The sequence below is a fragment of the Canis lupus genome, chromosome 10, assembly GCF_011100685.1.
Source record: "Canis lupus familiaris isolate Mischka breed German Shepherd chromosome 10, alternate assembly UU_Cfam_GSD_1.0, whole genome shotgun sequence".
NCBI lineage: Eukaryota > Metazoa > Chordata > Mammalia > Carnivora > Canidae > Canis > Canis lupus.
The window spans coordinates 62318497-62336950 of NC_049231.1; the positions used below are offsets into that span (position 1 = coordinate 62318497).

At 37.4% G+C, this 18454-nt stretch overlaps 2 protein-coding genes across 13 annotated transcripts in view; one reads left to right on the top strand and one right to left on the bottom strand.

Annotated features, from left to right (window-relative positions):
- REL (REL proto-oncogene, NF-kB subunit) overlaps positions 1-2674 on the top strand; it is a 43663-nt gene extending 40989 nt beyond the window's left edge. Inside the window, exons 11-12 of one of the 3 annotated variants that reach the window (XM_038551341.1) lie at positions 55-90; positions 2565-2674. In XM_038551341.1, the coding sequence (XP_038407269.1) occupies positions 55-90; positions 2565-2629 (101 nt within the window). In that variant the 3' untranslated portion in view covers positions 2630-2674. Of the gene's footprint in view, positions 1-54; positions 91-1443; positions 1557-1983; positions 2141-2564 lie in introns of those variants that run through there. The other 2 variants (XM_038551342.1, XM_038551340.1) reach the window with 2 other exon arrangements.
- Positions 2675-2681: 7 nt separating this feature from the next.
- PUS10 (pseudouridine synthase 10) overlaps positions 2682-18454 on the bottom strand; it is a 74447-nt gene continuing 58674 nt past the window's right edge. For 9 of the 10 annotated variants that reach the window (XM_038551351.1, XM_038551346.1, XM_038551350.1 and 6 more), the window contains 7 exons: positions 15281-15337; positions 14335-14411; positions 14186-14241; positions 13025-13142; positions 9028-9170; positions 6336-6435; positions 2682-4194 (listed from right to left, as the gene is read on the bottom strand). In XM_038551351.1, coding sequence (XP_038407279.1) covers positions 4156-4194; positions 6336-6435; positions 9028-9170; positions 13025-13142; positions 14186-14241; positions 14335-14411; positions 15281-15337 — 590 coding nt within the window. In that variant the 3' untranslated portion in view covers positions 2682-4155. Of the gene's footprint in view, positions 4195-6335; positions 6436-8924; positions 9171-13024; positions 13143-14185; positions 14242-14334; positions 14412-15280; positions 15338-18454 lie in introns of all 10 variants that reach the window. The other variant, XR_005366100.1, reaches the window with a different exon arrangement.

Sequence of the window (18454 nt, forward strand, 5' to 3'; positions counted from 1 at the left end):
TTCCTGCCTTCCTGACTTATTTCCTGCCTCTCTTTCCCTTCCTGTATAATTCAGGACAAAAGTCATTCACTTATTCTGAGCAAGGTACAGGTAGGTACTGCCACAGGGGCATAAGGGGGTGGCCCAGGGTGGGACTACAGGGTGAAGCCTGAGGAGGACATTTGAGGGTAGTAGGGAGGGGACTCTCAGGATCTGAACTAAGGATGCAGCAGTAGGAGACGGGTTATTTATGAGGGGGACTGATCGATCAAGTAAATATATTAAGGCTAATGGGAGCCAGACATCTGTCAGAGAAGAGTATTACAAGTAAGAAAAGGGAGAAGACTAGAATAAGTTTGGGATTGGAAGTACTGGTATACAACTCCCAATCTTCAATATATGTAGAATTGTAGAATAAGAAACATATTGTGTGTGTGTGTGTGTGCGCCTGCATGTATGCATTTGCATTTGTTAGTAACAAATTATAACCTATTGAATAAAATAGGAAGCCAGGAATCCACAAAAAGGGCAAGTTCTACCTTTCAGTGGAATGCTAACCAATGCATGTAAAAGGAATGGTGGAATTGGAAAATCAGTTTTTGACAAGTCTTCAGTAAATGCTAAAACCACTGGATGAAAGGCTGATGATCTCCTTATAAGATACTTCTCAAGGGGAAAAAGAGTAACTATAAATATAGAGGAGCTTGGCAGACACTGCCTTCATTAATTGATAAAATCTAGTAATCATTAAAAAAAAAAAAAAAGTCCAGAATATAAGAAACATTGCAGAGGATCATAGGGGGGCAGGGAGGGAAAGCTGAATGGGAAGGCATCAGAGAGGGAGAGAAACCATGAGAGACTCTTAACACTAGCAAACAAACTGAGAATTCTTGGAGGGGAAGGTGGGGAGGTGGGGTAATTGAGTGATGGGCATTAAGAAGGGCACATGATGTGATGAGCACTGGGTGTTATATGCAATTGACGAATTACTGAACACTACATCTGAGACAAATGACGTATTATATATTGGCTAATTGAATTTCAATTAAAATCCAGTCATCAGAAACTGTGCAAATCAAAATTGTATGGCACCTGATAAGATGCAAAAAAGGTAATACCTATACCTCTTATGTGGTATCCTCGTGCTAGAAAGGTACAACCTGAACCTAATAATAAGGAAACATCAGGCAAACCCAAACTGAAGAGCGATCTACAAAATAACTGACCTGAAATCTTCAAAAATGTTAAAGTACTCAAAGTCAAGGAAAGACAAACTTTGAGATTGATGGAGACTAAAGAGACGTAACGGTTATGTGCTAATTGTGATCCCTTGCCTATGAAAGTCACTGTTAAGACAACTGGTGAGACTTGAGTGGGGTCTGGATACACAGTTGTAAGATCTGTGTTAACTTCCTGGGTGGATAGTTCTATTGTGACAAGTTAGAAGAGTATTCTTCTTTGTAGAAATTATGCACTCAAGTGTTCGAGGTAATGGAGCATCACTGGCTCAGTGGTTCGGAGGAGAAAAGGTTCTTTGTACTTTTCTTGTAACTTTCCTGTAAGTTGAAAATTATTTCAAAATGAAAAAAGTTAAATGAATAGCATAAAAGCAGTATTTTTTCCATAATAAAGTACCTTTTTTTTAAGAAAAAAGTGAGTTGTTTTTTTTTAAAGACTCACTACCCTGAGGTCAAGACCTTAGCTGAAATCAAAGTCAGACAGTGAACTGACTGAGCCGCTCAGGCACCAAAAGGGTACTACCATTTTTAAAAATCAAAAAAGCTTGCATCAAAATTCACATTTATTTGGGCTTAAAAATCAAGAATAAAGCTTCAAAAAAAGAGATCAGCCTAAGTAAGATATTTCTCTCTTTGGAAATGGAAATTTAACTTCTGAGTTTATTTCATATAACTTCTTAATATAACCAGTTATCTTACTTAGGAAATTCTCCACCCCCCCCCCCCCCAGCTTTTTTTGGTTTGTTTTTGTTTTTTACTTTTCCAGGTATTCAGAGTTGAGTTGATGTTTTTCCTAAGCTAAATCACAGAATATATTTGGGACAAAGAAATACTAAGAAGTTAAAAAGGGTCCTTTTCTCCAAGTGCTATTGACGACTAAATAAGAATTTTGATAAAAAAAAATAAAGCTATGAATGGGGCACTTGTTATGATGAGCACTGCGTGTTCTATATGTAAGTGACGAATCACTAAATTCTAGTCCTGCAACCACTGTTACACTCTATGTTAACTAACTAGAATTTAAATAAAAATTTGAAAAGAAAAATTTAAAAATAAAGCCATGAGATCACAAAACTAATTTTAAAATAATTTATATATATATATATAATTTTATATAGGCAAAAGTGAAACTATAGTACTTTTATTAATGTTCCCAGTTCTGCGTAAAACAAAGACCTACATTGATTTTTAACAACCTGTGTCTCATAATATATGAACATATGGAATAAGTAAAGTATATACAGCTAATGTTTACTGTTTGCTTGAAATTTTGTATAATGTCAGGAATAGAAATTTAAGAAATAGAAATCTTCTGTTAAGGAAGTTCTTAATTTTTCCATTTTGCAGATTCCACTAAATTCAAAGCTGAGCCAAAAACAAACATGCAAAAGACTATCTCCCAAATTATTTAAATCCTTTTTGTAGCAAAACTTCCCCAGAAATAAAGAAATCTTCACACAGAAGTTCTTACCTTTTTATCAGAAGTTTATTTCTATTATCCCTTTCTCATTTTCTGGCATTGAAAATAGTGAAACTATTATTTGCTAGTATTCATATATGAAACTTCTTCATGTCAATTAAATAATTTTACTGATTTCTAAAATGAATAATACATCTTGGTATCTATGAAGCATGTTTAATGAAGAGATGGGACAACAATCATCCAATACTGTTCAAGTCACATGTGTTCTAAAATAAGCTCAGATAGTTGAATCAGGGTGATAGAAATTACACTTAAATCTGAAATTTTAAATTGTTGAAACGTTTCTTTTAATGACCCATCCATTTTCTTTAGGTTTGGCTTATTTCATGTTTTTCCTCTTCATAGTACCAACTGATGATGAACTTATTAACAAATGGTAATTATATAAGGTCATATGAAGTATACTTGGGCTATATTTTGGCAAGCTCCTTGATTTGGTATATAAATTCCAAAAGTCATTTCTCATGGTTAGTGCATTTAAGTGACATTCTCTGGTGCCTCCTTCACACAGTGGGTGCTCATTCACAAAGTTTATTAAGAAAGGACCCTAGAGACCAGGAAACTTCAGTTTTAACCCCTGATATGGAAGTAACTAACAATTTTAGATAAATCATTTAACTTTCATTCTTTGGTTTTCATATTTATAAAATGGAAATGATAATATCCTATCCACTTGATGAAGATGTTTGAAATTGGATAATATATTGAAGCACTCGAATAACAGCAGATTGTTTAGCAATCTTAATTTTTCAAAATCTTATCCCTGGGTTTGAAGTTACTGAAGGCACTTGTGTCTCCTTATTTAAAAGATGTATGCCTCAATTCCTACGGTTTCACTTTCCCTCCCCAGGAAACGTATTGATATCTTTAAGTTGTCAAAACAGTAACTTGAAGTCATTAAGATTTGTAACAGATTATATCAAAAAGTACTTCTGTTGGTAATAGCTTGCTTAAAGCTTACTGGGAAAAACATTAATGATGTTAGATTTGCATTGGTACCTTAGAATATTATAGGATACTGTGCTGTATAAATCTAGATAGAACTTCTATCAAGATCATTTTAAAAATTTAGAACATGATTTTGAAGGTGGTATGTCTTATGGAGGCAAATTCTGCCAAAAGAAATTATAGCTTCTCAGATTATTAGAGAATGTATCCTGTTTGTGTACTTCTCTAGATGAAAGAATTAAGAGAATGTTTTCATTATTCATAGTTTGGCATGTGGAGGAGAGGGAACAAGAAAAATCATAAGACATCCTTAGAACATTTAACACAAAATATACACATACATAGATCCTGAGATGTTACAACAAATTTTAAAATACGTAGATCAACATGATCCAAATGGTTTCCAAGACACTGTAATGCTGAGTAAAGAGCCATTATACAGTGTATGCTGAATGGAGGTCCACATCATGCCACGAAAACCCTACTCTGTGTTTCCAATTTTGAATGCTAGTCATCCAGAGCAGGGGGCCAGTCAACATCTACAGACTAAAAGGAAGAAAACAAGATATGAAAACATTACTGTTCTAGTAAGCATTTGCTGTAATACTGCATACACTTAATAGTTTTAATATAAGGCAACAGAAGAAAGTGCATTTGAAAAAAAGTCATCGAATACCACAATTCAACACTCTAAAATACATACTAGGCCTTGAGATTCTTGAGCCCAAGGTTTGTTTCTGAATTCACGGAGTATTTGGTCACTCAGCTGGTTATCAATTGTACCTTTTGACCAATAAGAGAGACTAGAGTGCATCTAAATTTTGTAAATATTACTTATGAGTAAAGTAACAAGCAAATTTGGGAAGCAACACCAACTTTCCCTCAACTCTTAGCAACTTTCATTCATTTTCATTTTCCCATCTTACATTGAACTAACACTCAAGTAGTCTATACACTTATGTATGGTGTTATTTGTAACTTAGCAACCAAATGAAAAGTAAATGAGTATGAAAGATCACCTGGAACTAGAAAAGGATAAATGACCATTGTGTATCATTTCAGAATTTTTGTTTCTTTTAAAATCAAGTTTATCTATCTCTACTCATCTGGTTTGGCTCTTCTAGAGAAAAACCTTGATTTAAGTCATAATGAGATTACAGTAGTAGGCTACCTTTTTTTCTCCACATAAACAATCACGTCCTAGGCTTTAGAAGTAGTTTACCCTAGAATGCCTAATTTGAGAAGTTCCAAAAAGCCCACTGCACCCATGTCTTGTTCTGGGTTTTTTTGAGACTTAAATTTTAAAACCCAAAATGATTTACCAAAAGTGATTTTTAAAATTAATCTATGAGTCACTACCAGAATCAGGAAAGTTTTATTAGGAAAGCCCAAATAACTATTTTGTGTGTGTGTGTGTGTGTGTGTGTGTGTGTATCGTTTAGAAACCCAAGAAGATATTTTGGTTCTGTTTCAGAACATAGCCACATACTGAACACCTATATATAAGCTAACGGGTTGCTTCTCATGCCTAAAATCTAAATATTTCAGATCACAGTCTTGTATGTGTTGAGAGCAGGGGAAGTTTATTTTTTTATTTTTTTATTTTTTCGGAGAGCAGGGGAAGTTTAAAACATTCTACAGGTGATTCCAATGGACAAGCAGGAATAAGGAACATTGGCCTGTGACTGACATTCCCAAGTTGTGCTAAGAATTAAGGTCAAGGAAGTTGAATGCAGTTGAGATTTTCTTTAACACTAGGTATTCTTTCTCAAAATAACAGTCTCTCTGCAAGGCTCCTTGCAACCTTGAAGGTGCTAGCAATGGCTGTACTGCAGGGGCTGTGTAAAATCTAATCTGAAAACACTCAAGAGAATTGCTGATAATGCTCCAGTGATCATGTGATTACCGTAGCTGTTTTCGTATGAGGCAACTATACCTAATTCTTTTTATAATTGATACTAACCTGAAGTGCAAAATGCTAGTCTCCTAATTTTTTTTTTCTTGGTGGGGAGGCATGGGAGAGGAGCCCCATTCCTCCTCAGGTATTCATCAGGGAGCACACACAACTTGTGACTCAATACCTATCGATGCTCGAATGGGAAAAAAAATATTTATGGAGAATTGCCTGAAGGACCTATTCAATCCACTCTTCTAAATACTTAAGAATTTAACCTTGTTTCAATTCAGACTGTAAGAGCAGAGAATTTGTACCACATCATAGGGGTCCCTTATTGAACTGTTTTTATTAATAACCATTGGCTCATCCCATTTTCTATCCCTGTCCTGAATGTATGTTTTTGAGTAGTCTGCCTTAAATTTTTTATAAGACAAAATAGGTATGAGAATGAACTCTGTAGAGTCCAAAGGACATATGAAGGGCTCTTAAGTTTCATTTCCTTGCTCCGTTTAAGGGTTTAAGATCTCATGCCACATGTAAATTAGCTATAGATTTGCAAGGATCACAAAGAGATCTTGTATTTTTTAAGAAGATAAAGATTGCAAAGATAGTCCCTCCCCCAATACAATGCTACTGTGAGATTTTGACCATTTTCAAATACCTATTAAGGTGAGTAGAGATAGATACCTATTTGGCTTAATGCCGCCCCCCCCACCCCCCGCATGCCCAAAAGTATAACCTTGGCTGAATTCAATGTTCAAGCGGGCACTTCCACGATGAAATGGTTTACCTCAACATCCAGCTCAAGAATGTCTGCCGTCACATTCATTAGAGAGCCAATGTTCGGCTTGGTTCTCCCAAAGTCTCCATGTACAAACTCTTTAATGTAGCTGGGGTTTGTTTAAGGAAACAATGGAGATAGCTATGCAGCACTAACTTTGGTGAGATTTGATAGGTACAAGGGAAATGACAGACAAGCAGAAATGTTACAAAGGAGAGGTTATTTCTGAGCTGTGACCTGTGATGTGTGTCTTAAAAAATAAGCTTTGGCAAACTGGTTCCTATCAGCCTTGCAGCCAACAGCAGGACTTGGCACCTGTGTTTACATCAAACTTAACAAAGAGTCATGACTTTCTTTTTCTTTAGCTCATCTTCAAGTGCCAAGGTTTGGATAAGAATTTTCTTAAAGATTTAACAAAAATTTTTTTTAACTAGAATTGAAATTAAAAAATTGAAATAAAAAAAGATTTTTGAAAAGTAATCTCTACACCCAACATGGAGCTTGAACCCACAACCCTGAGATCAAGAGTCCCATGCTCCACTGCCTGAGCCAACCAGGCGACTTTGCATATGGATTTTTAAAATTAACTGTAGTTCAATACTAAACAAAACAAAACAAAACAAAAAAACCTTAGCTACCTTTTCTTTGCCACAAATTCCATTTTGTCATCTTTTTGGTCTCATTTTTTCAATAATGTAAGCTGTCATCTGCCAGAAGATAGATTTCCACAGGGTCACACATGGAGTGACCTCAATGACAGTTTCCTAGTAATGTGACCCAGTGGCACAATAGCAGTAGGATGGGAGGGACAATGAGGATATTTATTTAGTCACTGATAAAGGCCCTTCAGGAGAATTCTCAAAGGACCGAAGTTTCAGCTGTTTGCAACTTTTGCATGGTTAGCAAGAGAATTCAGTCTTTTTTTTTAAGGGGACGATTTCATGTTTCCCTCATAGATCTTCAAATTTTGAAGTCAATGGCTAATCCTACAATTAATTATTAAGATTACATTAACATTTCTTACACAGGACTCTACTACAGCCTTGAAAATATTTATCCAAGATATAATTTTGCTAGCATTCAGTAAAAACTCATTCAGCATTACGTTATGTTCTACAAGCTGGCACTTGGTATAAAAATTTAATTTGAGTAGGAAAAACAAGTTTATTTTCAGATGATAAAAAACACCATAAATATTATGTCCTCCTCATTTTCTGAAAGTATACTCTGCTTTCACCAAATGTTTTAACTCAAGCTTAAGAGATATAATTATCTAGTGACTGCCTTCTTTGCTAAACTCATAATTACTCAACAATTGTCATTCTTTTTCTTTCAAGAATGCTACTTTTGAGTAGCAGTGATGAGGGGAGTTGACCAAAAAGTCCAGAACAACCAGCTAAAAGGGCCAGCATGATTCTTATTCATAGCCAGAAGGATGAGGTGTAAGTCAAATGAACTGGTTCAGCATTATGAGCAATATATGTTGAAACCTCACATACTTCTGTGTATAACCACATGGTATCTAACGCTTACCAGAGAGTTTTCCTTGGCTATGCCAGTAAGAGACATACACAGTTGGCCCTAATAATGTTTTAATAAGATTGAAAATATATTAGTTTCTTCAAAAACCCACTACATTTCACCTTGGCACACTAAGATGAAAGCTGGAATTAGGTTAAAAAAAAATCTATGATTTCTTTGAAATTCCATCCACAGTCCATCTACAGTAGGCAAATGTGCTCCAAACAAAGCTACAAAGGTCTGTCTACTGCAGTCCAAACAAATCATCCCTCGATCTGCACCAAAAATTTAAGAGATTATTTTAAGAGTAAATAACATCTACCTATTTCAGCCTAGCAAATCCTGGTCACTTCTGGGATAGGGTGGGGTGGGGTGGCATGGGGATGGGGAGGAAGAAGGGAGAAGAGGTTGATGGAGGAGAGACAGCTGATTACAGCAACATGGTAAGAATGCTACTTGGTGACTAAAATGACATTTTTTGCAATATGCCCATAAGCACATCACTAGTGTTATACTAGTGAAGTATTTTATCACTTCATCCTATTGGATCACTAAATAATATAAAACCAAGAAACAAATATTGGGAGCACCTTTGAAAAGTAAACTAGAGCTAAGACTCTGGCAACTGCCTGATGTGTTTTAACCAACAACTCAGCTTGGATACAAAACCACACGAAGCACGGCATGATATGAACAAGCGATCATTTCTGGACTATTCTCTTGTTTTGGGCCAGCCACCAAATAAAGTGAAGATCAGTATGTAAAGTAGGGCCACTCCCATCTATCAGCGTTTGGTGATCTGGGGCAAATGCTCAAAATGCTGAAAGGACCCAAATGTGTTAATGAAAATGTGACTTGCAAAATGTATAAAGACACAAATCAATAAATGAATCAATCAAAACTGTTCCCTGAGTACTTACTATGCAGTCAGCATTGTGTGAGACGCTGTGACTATTCTAAAGTTCATGCTCTACTGGCTGCCTCATGGTTTAAGATGTCATTTTGAAAGATACAAATTAAATGGGAACCCCCTTTTCTTCCCCCCCAAAAAGGACTCTTCTCCAACCTAATCCTTACCCTAATCATTCCTAGATCAAGTTGCACCTATTTTTTAGGGCAGCGGGAACTCCTCCGACAGGGTTCTGGTTAAAGTACTGCTATGCAGAAGGTGAAAGGATACGTCCCGGCTTGAGTCTTCAGATAGAGGTGGAAATGATGTTCATCCACATAGCGTGTCTCCATGGAGTGAATGATGCGAGTTCTCACAGCCAGGGGCCTCCGGTGAAGGACCCGCAGAGGTGTTTTCTGGTCGATCTTTAAGTCCTAGAGGAGGATGGGTTACACAACCTTGGAGTCAGCTCTGCTGCCCAGGGAAGCCTTCTCAGCACCTCCTCTGTCATCCATGGCCTACCACAGATGTTTTCTTTGGAGGGCCTCATCTCTCACTGTCAGGGTAGATACCAATACTAAAAGAAATTGCATTCCCTATGGTTCAGGCTCTGTGGAACTTCTCATAACCTAGGCCCTAGTTACTCATTTCCTGGGCCCAGTATGCCACTTACAAAAGGCTTTGAAGCAAATGATCCCCAAGATCTCTTTTGCTCTAAAAACTTAATTAATTAAATTGATTAGGACCCTGGAATTCTAGTTTGTCCTTTAACAGTGGTCCTCTAGAAGACCTGTTCTTTGTTCTCCCCATAACCTAACAGATGACCTAACAACAGGGTGAAAAGTTGAGGTGAGAAATGGCTGTTTGTAGGTGAGACCTCAGCATCCCTGGTATGTATGGGCAGTGTGCATGTTTTAAGGACAACCATACACCCACTTACAAGGTTATTTTTTTGTTGTTTATGAAAAGATGTATCTGGAAAATTAACGGTTACATCACTATAATAATTACAAAGAAGTGTGTACAATAAACCAGGAACTCTCAGTATTGATAAGCCCATTTCAAGTTACTTGAGAATAATAATACTGCGTGCCTTTTTTTACAATTCAGATTTTGTTAGGGGCACAGGCTTGTTTTTCTTATAATTAGAGATTTCCTTTCGTCACATGATATAAATTAAGAAATAGAGATTGATATTGTAAAAGGTCAACTGGTTCCAAGTCTTAAAAATAGAGATTGGGCATAAGGAGAAATGGAGATTAGTAAGAACTTTGAACCTTCTGCCATTTCTTGTTGGAACAACTCCTTCCTCATTTACATGATTTGGGAGTGCCTGCAGCCATGTGAAGAAAAGAAGGATTTCAGTCTGGTCTCCCCTATATCAAGTTCTCCACTAAGAAAGGACGAGCAAGTTCTGACAAAGACTATACTTGAAATGGTGTGACTGTTTTGATCATAGCAGTGAGTCAACGGCCCCTCCTAACTCATGGGTTTTATGATCCTTTCATTCTTTGATTTTAGAAGCACTTTGTTCTGCTGAGATAGGCTGTCTCCATAAGGTTTGACATTTCTCCGGCCAAAAAAGACAAAAAAAAGGACAAGGCTGAGCTGTTAAGGAATCTGTACAGATACGGCCTCTGCTATAAAGTACAGAAATAGCTGGCTTTAAATGAAGGACTAAGGAGTGCTCTTCTCCTTGTTCCCTTTCTGGCTACTCACTCCCAGTACTGTGAACCGTGAACTAGTCAATGGAAGTACTACTTGAGCCAGCAGACCCACCACCGGGCTTCCAACATAACACTCAATCCGCACACACTCCTGTGCGTGTTTTGTTTTCAGTAGACAAAAGGAAACCATAACTCTAACAGTGCACTCTGCTGGCCCCATTCTGCTGAATTTTCAGGAACACATACACATATACACAAAAGATTTTTTTTTCCTTAGAAGTAGGTTGCCCTTAGAAGAGACATAATAAATTTGAAGTGGCTCTTTCTCAAAATGGGACAGTAACTCAGTTTTTGTATTTTTGATGACAGTAGGAATATTAGAAAATACTGTTAACCCCAACACAAAAAAATATGAGAAGTCAGCTAGTCCCATCAGTCTATCTGGGCTGTGAACCATTAAAAGAGACCCTTTCACTGCTTACTCTGTACCTACAAAAATCATCTTTCAGCATTATTTCTGAATTAGCTCTGAGTTAGGCTACCTCCAAATGATGAATCTTTTTTTTTTTTTTAAGCAGGCTCCACACCCATGTGGGGGTTCAAACTCATGACTCCAAGATCAAGAGTCACACGCTCTACCGACTGAGCCATCTAAGGCGCCCCTGAATCTGTTTTTAAAATGAGTTAATTTTCTTCCCAGCATTCTAGAATGACTTGTACTATGATGGAACAGAGGTTTAGATATTTGTTTCGCAATTTTAAAGGTATCTATCTAAAGCTGATCTATCATCCTAGAGGTCCCAGGTAATGGACCAAAAGCCAATAGCTTTTGATATAGAATCACAGAACGTGAGAACTGGAGGCCCTCAGGGGGTGATCTGATCACCCCCCTGGTTAGAGATGGATTTGTCTAAGGGGGTGAATGACTCATATGTTTTCACCAAAACACTCATACTATAAACACTATTCTGCATTTCACTTTCTCATAATGTCATGGGTGTTTCTGTAAGTCATAGATGTAGACCTACCTCCATCCTTTTTTTCCAACAATTTTAGGCATATATACACACAACAACATAAATGAAATGGGGGCACATGCTGTTTAATTTTTTTAATAGCTTTATAATATTCCAGCTGGTTCTGCCATTTTCCTTTTTGAAGGAAACTCACTTCGTTTTTAGTTGTGTTGTTGATTTTGCCACTTTGAATACAGTAAACATCCTTGTGCACATATCCTTATGCACTGGAGTTTTATTTCTTCAGGACAGACTGCCACTAATAAAAGTGCTGGGTAGGAGACCAGTATATTTTCAATTTTTACAGTCATCACTACATTGTTTTCCAAAAACGTTAAACACTTTACATTTCTACTGACAAAGTATCCGACCAGCATTCTCCTCCATGCCAACCAGTGGGAGGGCTAAAGTGATGTCTTGTTCCTTCAATCCAGAAGTGGAACATCTTTTCAAATGATTCTTGGCCATTTGGAGGTGCTCATTTTCAGCTGCTTGTTCATATCCTTTATCTATTTTTCTGTATTGGGGGTTTGTATTTTTAATAAGGATAAACCCTATTTATGGTATATTTTGCCATACAGTTTGTTTTCTACATAGACATATATATGTGCACACACTTGTGTGTGTGTGCTTAAATCACAATATATCACCCTTTATATACTCTTCATAGCTTGTTTTCTTCCCCCTTAGCATCCCTTAGAAACATTTTCCTTTGTCAATTAATAGTCATCTACTACATAATTTCTAACAGCTGGTAGCAATTGCCCATCATACAGATAAACCATAAGATTAAGCTGTTCCCCTCTAGTAGGTCATCTAGATTATTACAAAATATTGCTCATTTAAACAATGTTGTGATAACTTCACACATCTCTGTGCCCATTTATACTCATTCCTTGCATTTCAGAGTAAATTACCTTTACAGGAAGAGGTGGGGACAGGTGGGGAAGAAATATGCAAATGAATGGGCAGATCCTTGACAGTGATATGCTCCTGTAAAGGAAAATTTAGCAGGTGCCAAAGTATTTGTGCTGTGCATATATTATCCTTCTTATATATTATATAATATATATATTATTATAATATATATATATTATTATAATATATATATATTATCCTTCTAATAACATGTTTTATTTATGCACTTAATCTTAGCATCAATTCTATTAGACCAATTCTATTTTCCTTTTTACATACGGCCAAATGAAATAATAGCATTGCTAAGGTTTTCTAGGTACCAGAGACCGCTTTAAGTGCTTCATATGACTAAACTCATTTCATCCTTCTAACTAATTTTATAGATGAAAAAACTGAAGCATACAGAGGCTAAGCAACTTGTCCAAAGTCACACAACTATGAAATGGGGATCCAGGATTTGCGTCCAAGTGATCTGTGCCTAGAGGCAGGCTCTTCGTCACTAGCAGTGCTGCCTCTCAGGCTCGATGAATTGCGCAGCCATTCAACCAGTAAATGGCAAAGCCAGGATTTGAAAGCAGGTCTTATTCCCCAAAGCCCATGCTGTATGACTTGCTTGTAATAAAGTAAAAGAGAAAGGACTCTTTTATGGAAATTTAAAAATAAAATAAAAAGAGAGAACTTAACTACCTTTATGTCATTTAGGAATTCAATGTCTTTCTTCTGTATGGCTTTATTTGTCCATATTAAGGCACTATAGGACTTGGTCTTTTCTTCTTCACCTTCTTTCATATGTCCTATTGCCTCTCTAAACAAAAACAATAAAAGAAAAAAAAACAATAAAAGAAAGTTTGTCTAAATGCATAGGATACACACGTCTTACCCCAAATTTCCCTTTCTTTAAAAATAGCTTTATTGAGATAAAATTTACATACAATTCCTGTTCTAACTGTACAATCCAGTGATTTTTAGTGTGTTTACAGAGCTGTGTAGCTATCACCATGATCTAATTTTAAAATACTTCATCACCCTAAAAAAGTAAATTCCATACCTATTTGTAGTCACTTCCCATTCCCCGTTTCCCCCAGCCTTTGGCAACCACTAAATGATTTTCTCTGTATTTCCCTACTCTGAATATTTCATATAAAATAGAATAATAAATATGTGGTGTGTGGTGTCTGGCTTCTTTTACTTCATAATGTTTTCAAGGGTCATCCATGTTGGATTATGTATCAGTACTTTATTCCTTTTTATTACCGAGTAATATTCTACTCTACGGAGATACCGTATTTTATCCATGGCTATTTGAGTTGTTTCTAGTTTTTTGCTACTATGAATAATTCTACTTTGAACATTCATATAGAAGTCTTTGTGTGCATGTACATTTTCATTTCTCTTGGGTGTATAGCTAGAAGTGGAACTGCTGGGTCATAATGGTAACTCTATGTTTAAACCTTTTGAGAAACTGTCAAACTGTCTTTCAAAGTGGCCACACTTACAATCCCACAGCAATATACAAGGGTTCCAATTTCTCTACATCTTTGTCAACATTTTTTTTTTCTTTTTGATTATAGCTATCCTAGTGAGGGCAAAGTGAGCTATCAATGAGGTTTTGATTTGCCCTTCCCCAATGGCAAATGATATTGAGCATCTCATGTATTCATTCATTAACTGTGTATCCTCTTTGGAGAAATGTCCACTTAATCATCTCCCTCATTTTTAATTGGGTTGTTTTCTTATTATTGAGTTGTAAGAGTTTTTTGTATATTCTGGATACAATTCCGTCAACAGATATATGATCTGCAACCAAAACTTCCCTTTTGAGATCATCTCCAGTGGGTCTACCCTTACCTTGTGACAAGCTGCAAGTCACGGACTTGGATTTTGTTAGATGAATTATTAATTTTCTGTAGTAGCAGAAAAAGAAAAACAATTAGCAACTCTAGTTCAGTTATAGAGTTGCAGAAACATGACGATTTCCATGTCATGAAGTGGTTTACCTGCTGAAGTTCCTTAATTTCTTGTGAAGTGAAATGTACTCTATGAGGATTCACCAGCTCAATTGCAAAGGGCCTTCCTGGCAGCACACACCCCGTCATGAAACAGAAACGTGTTGATGGAGTTAACATTTGGGCTAATGCAAGAGGGTTAGGAGGTGTGAAAAAACGAGTTGAGCTCTAGAGGACTGAAAGTTTAGTGACATGACTACATCTGGGGGAGGGAAGAATGTGTGAAAGAATCAAGCGGCTTTTTGGGGGCTGCTAAACTCCAGTACTGGCAATATGTGAAAATGATTGCTTTCCCAAAGGTCCATGAACAAGCCTGTGTTAATTACAAAATAAAATCCAAACAACCGCTAATTGATTTGGTTACACTAAGGTAACGTTATCACATATAGCAACGCCCAGGTATACCAACCAAGCTGAACTCCATCCTCCTAAGCCTAATCCACTAGTGAAATGGAAAAGCTGTGATTCCATAACAGAAAGGGACTATTAATCTCAAGCTCAGGATTAACTCTCATCATCTTTTTTTGTAATGCAACAATGTAAAATGAGAGAAATGAAGGCTAAGAGAGCAGAATCACTTTTTAAATGAAGATGTGCATTTTTGAAAACTGTACTGGTACTGCTGAAATGTTATCAAATGGAACAATTAATAAGCAAACTTTTGGAAAAACTCAGGCATTGCCTTATTAATGCATATAAAAGTCCCTTAAAACCTACAAGTATACAGTAAGGATGGCCTCTTAAGAAATGAATCCTGTTAAAATATAATCATATAATTTATAAAGGTAGCTCCACAATCCACAAAGCTTCCTCACCGGGAGAAGCCGTGGGCTCTGCCCACTTTGGTTTTAACTAAGCAACTACAGCGAACCTGCTGTCTGAGAACGATGACAGTCTGAAATTTAGTTCTAGTCAAGTGATGCTGTTGCAATCTTACCATTTCCTAATGTTCTCACATCTACATCTTCTCTTCCAGAGGAGGAAAAATTAAAACCTTTGCAAAGCAGATAAAGAAAAATAATCAGTAACATAATAATCCTAAGACTTTCATTCCCATCCTTTAGTAGAAACCCCATTTGTCAGAACCCCTGGGTGGCTTAGTGGCTGAGTGTCTGCCTTTGGCTTAGTCGTGATCCCAGGGTCCTGGGATTGAGTCCTGCATTGGGCTGCCCACAAGGAACCTGCTTCTCCCTCTGTCTGTTTCTCTGCCTCTGTGTGTCTCTCATGAATAAATAAATAAAATCTTTAAAAAAAAATTTGTCTTGAACAATCTACAGGAGAATTCCAAGGGATAGTCATCCCACCTCTAATCTCAATCTCTAATAAAAATAGCAATGATAATAAGAAACACCATTTAATGAGCACTTATTTTATGCTCTGAGCTAAAATTTTGCATACATTATTTCATTTAATTCTTATTATAATCTTAAGATATAGGTATTAAATAAAAGAACACCAAGCTTCCAAAGGGATAAGTACTTTTCCCAAGATCACATGATTAAATAGCAGAGCTGTTCCTTATGTCAAAGCCAGACCTTAGCTATCACCTGATGCCATCATCTCATCTCAAAGTCAAAAGGAGAGAGTACTGTTTGGAGGAAAGCTCCACTACAACCCTGGCCACAAGCTTATAGTGAAAAATCTATCATTTTATCTTTTTTTCCTTAAAACAAAACAAAGGAAAATCATTTATTTGTGAATTAAACTCTATGAAAAGGAGTGAAAAAAGGGTTTTAAAGCAAATTCTTTATATTAAACAAACTTAAGGTGCGACTACAACAAAACCAGTGTTCATTCTAAGATAGATGGATCATCCTAGACTAAAACGCTGCAAATGTTAGAATGGGAAATGGTATATAAAAAAGGAGAGGGGTTACACCACAGTGTTCTCTTTTTCTTTTTTTAAAGATTTTATTTATTTATTCATGAGAGAGACAGAGACAGAGAGAGAGAGAGAGAGAGAGAGAGAGAGAGGCAGAGACACAGGCAGAGGGAGAAGAGGGCTCCCTGCAGGGAGCCTGATGTGGGACTTGATGTAGGACCCCAGGATCACGCCCTGAGACAAAGGCAGAAGCTCAACCCCGAGCCACCCAGGTATCCATCCTGACAGTGTTCTCTAGATACAAAACTGATGATTTCACCAGCATTGCCATAGCAAACATTACCACAAGCAGGCATTATTATAAATGCTTCATACACATTAACACTATGAGGTAGGCACTATCATTATACTTGTAAGTAAAGGAGACAGACAGGATAGGTAACTGGCCTAAGATCGTATCACTGGTAGGTGGTGAGGCCAGAATTTGAACCAGACAGTCTCACTCTAGAGTCTCTTAACCACCACAAAGACAGGCAGAAGAGTTTAGACTTGTGCCCACAGGGAAAGCAAGACCAGTTTTCTTAGAGCAGGGATTAGAAAAGGCTGGGATGTTTGGAGAACTCTGGTCAGTCATTAGAGTTTGGCAAGGTGTAAGATCTCTGAACACATATATTGGGGGCTAGAACTCAGATTCACATCCTGATTTATTCATTCAGGAACAAATATCTACAGTGGGTATGTGCAAGGCATTCTGCTAGATCCTGGGGAGACAAACAAGATGGACACAGCCCTTATCTTCATAGGGCTTACTATCTGTGGAAGGGTAAGGAATGTAATATAGTGGGTAGGTGAGGACAGGAAGCATACAGGAACATTCCCGTACTAAGAGCTCAGCTGCAGCATGAGCAATGAGGTTTATAATTTATTCCTCAATGGTCCAGCCACTTTGGAAGGCACAAGATGACGAAGAACAAGATAGCTGTGAGGGACAAATGGGAAAGGTGGAAGGAGAGTGAACATTATTTTGATAGCCATTTTTTTTCCCCAAGGGAAGAGTCTATATGTAAAGGTCCCAGGTAGATTTTAGAAAAACAAAGGTTAACAGGCTTGAAAAGTTCTATGAAATGACACTGAAGATTAGCTCTCTTTTCTAATAAGATATTTAGCTGTGAAGAAAGTAGGATTTCATTCTTCTTTCACCTCTAAGAAATCCCTTTTGTAAACCAAGGTCAACACTTTAGAGAAACAACCTCTGAGCTGTTGTTTACCATGTACTGCCAGGGTCAAGTGGGCTCCTCTCTGCCCACAGAGCCCAAAGCTATGGGTCTCACAGAAAGGAGCAGCCCAGAGCTGGTTAGGTAAGGACTAGATACCCAGGGTAGGCCTAGAATTTGGGCTGCTGCATTAACACTTGAGAACTGGCCAGGCAAGCAGCCATGAAAGCCATAGGGTCAGGCTCTTCTCAAGGTAGAGAATCTAGGCCAGGCAAAGAGTAGGATTCTATGAAATATTAAGTCCCAAAGAACCCTCTATTCCATGTTTACACTCTGTTGTTAAGCTGTTAATAAAATCCATAGTAACATCAGTTAGCTTCTAGTCAGAGTCGACAGACTCAAGAGCAGCACTAACTAGGGGTGGATAGCTAAATGCAGAGTTCAGAATGGCATCTGGGAAGCTGAAAGATACTGACTGCCTGGGGCTGCAATCTGTCTTAAACCTGCCCACCTCCATCTCCAAACCAGCCATAATGTTAGGGAACCAAGGGATCCAGAGTGACTGAGCCATAACCTGTGAGTGGTAGGGGTGAAGGGAATGAACAGGACACAAAGAGGTAAGTCTACCAATGACAGCTAAATTAGATCAGAAATCTCCAGTTCATAAATTAGCCCAGAAAACTTCCATAAATCCTAGCTCATTTGTAAGAAAGAGTTGCAGAAAGCTGGGCTCTTGATATGTCCAGAGAAACATTAAATCCAGACAAAGGAAGAAGAGACATTTATTCTATCTCTTAGAAAAATATTTCAAATATGGACACTACATTCAGAAATCTTCTGGCGGGGAGTAACTAACATTTTATTCCTGTGAAATTACGAATATTAGCTGACGACAAAATTAAAAGGAGTATTAGGAAATATATGTTTAGGGAACCCTGGGTGGCGCAGCAGTTTAGCACCTGCCTTTGGCCCAGGGCGCGATCCTGGAGACCCAGGATCGAATCCCACGTCGGGCTCCCGGTGCATGGAGCCTGCTTCTCCCTCTGCCTATGTCTCTGCCTCTCTCTCTCTCTCT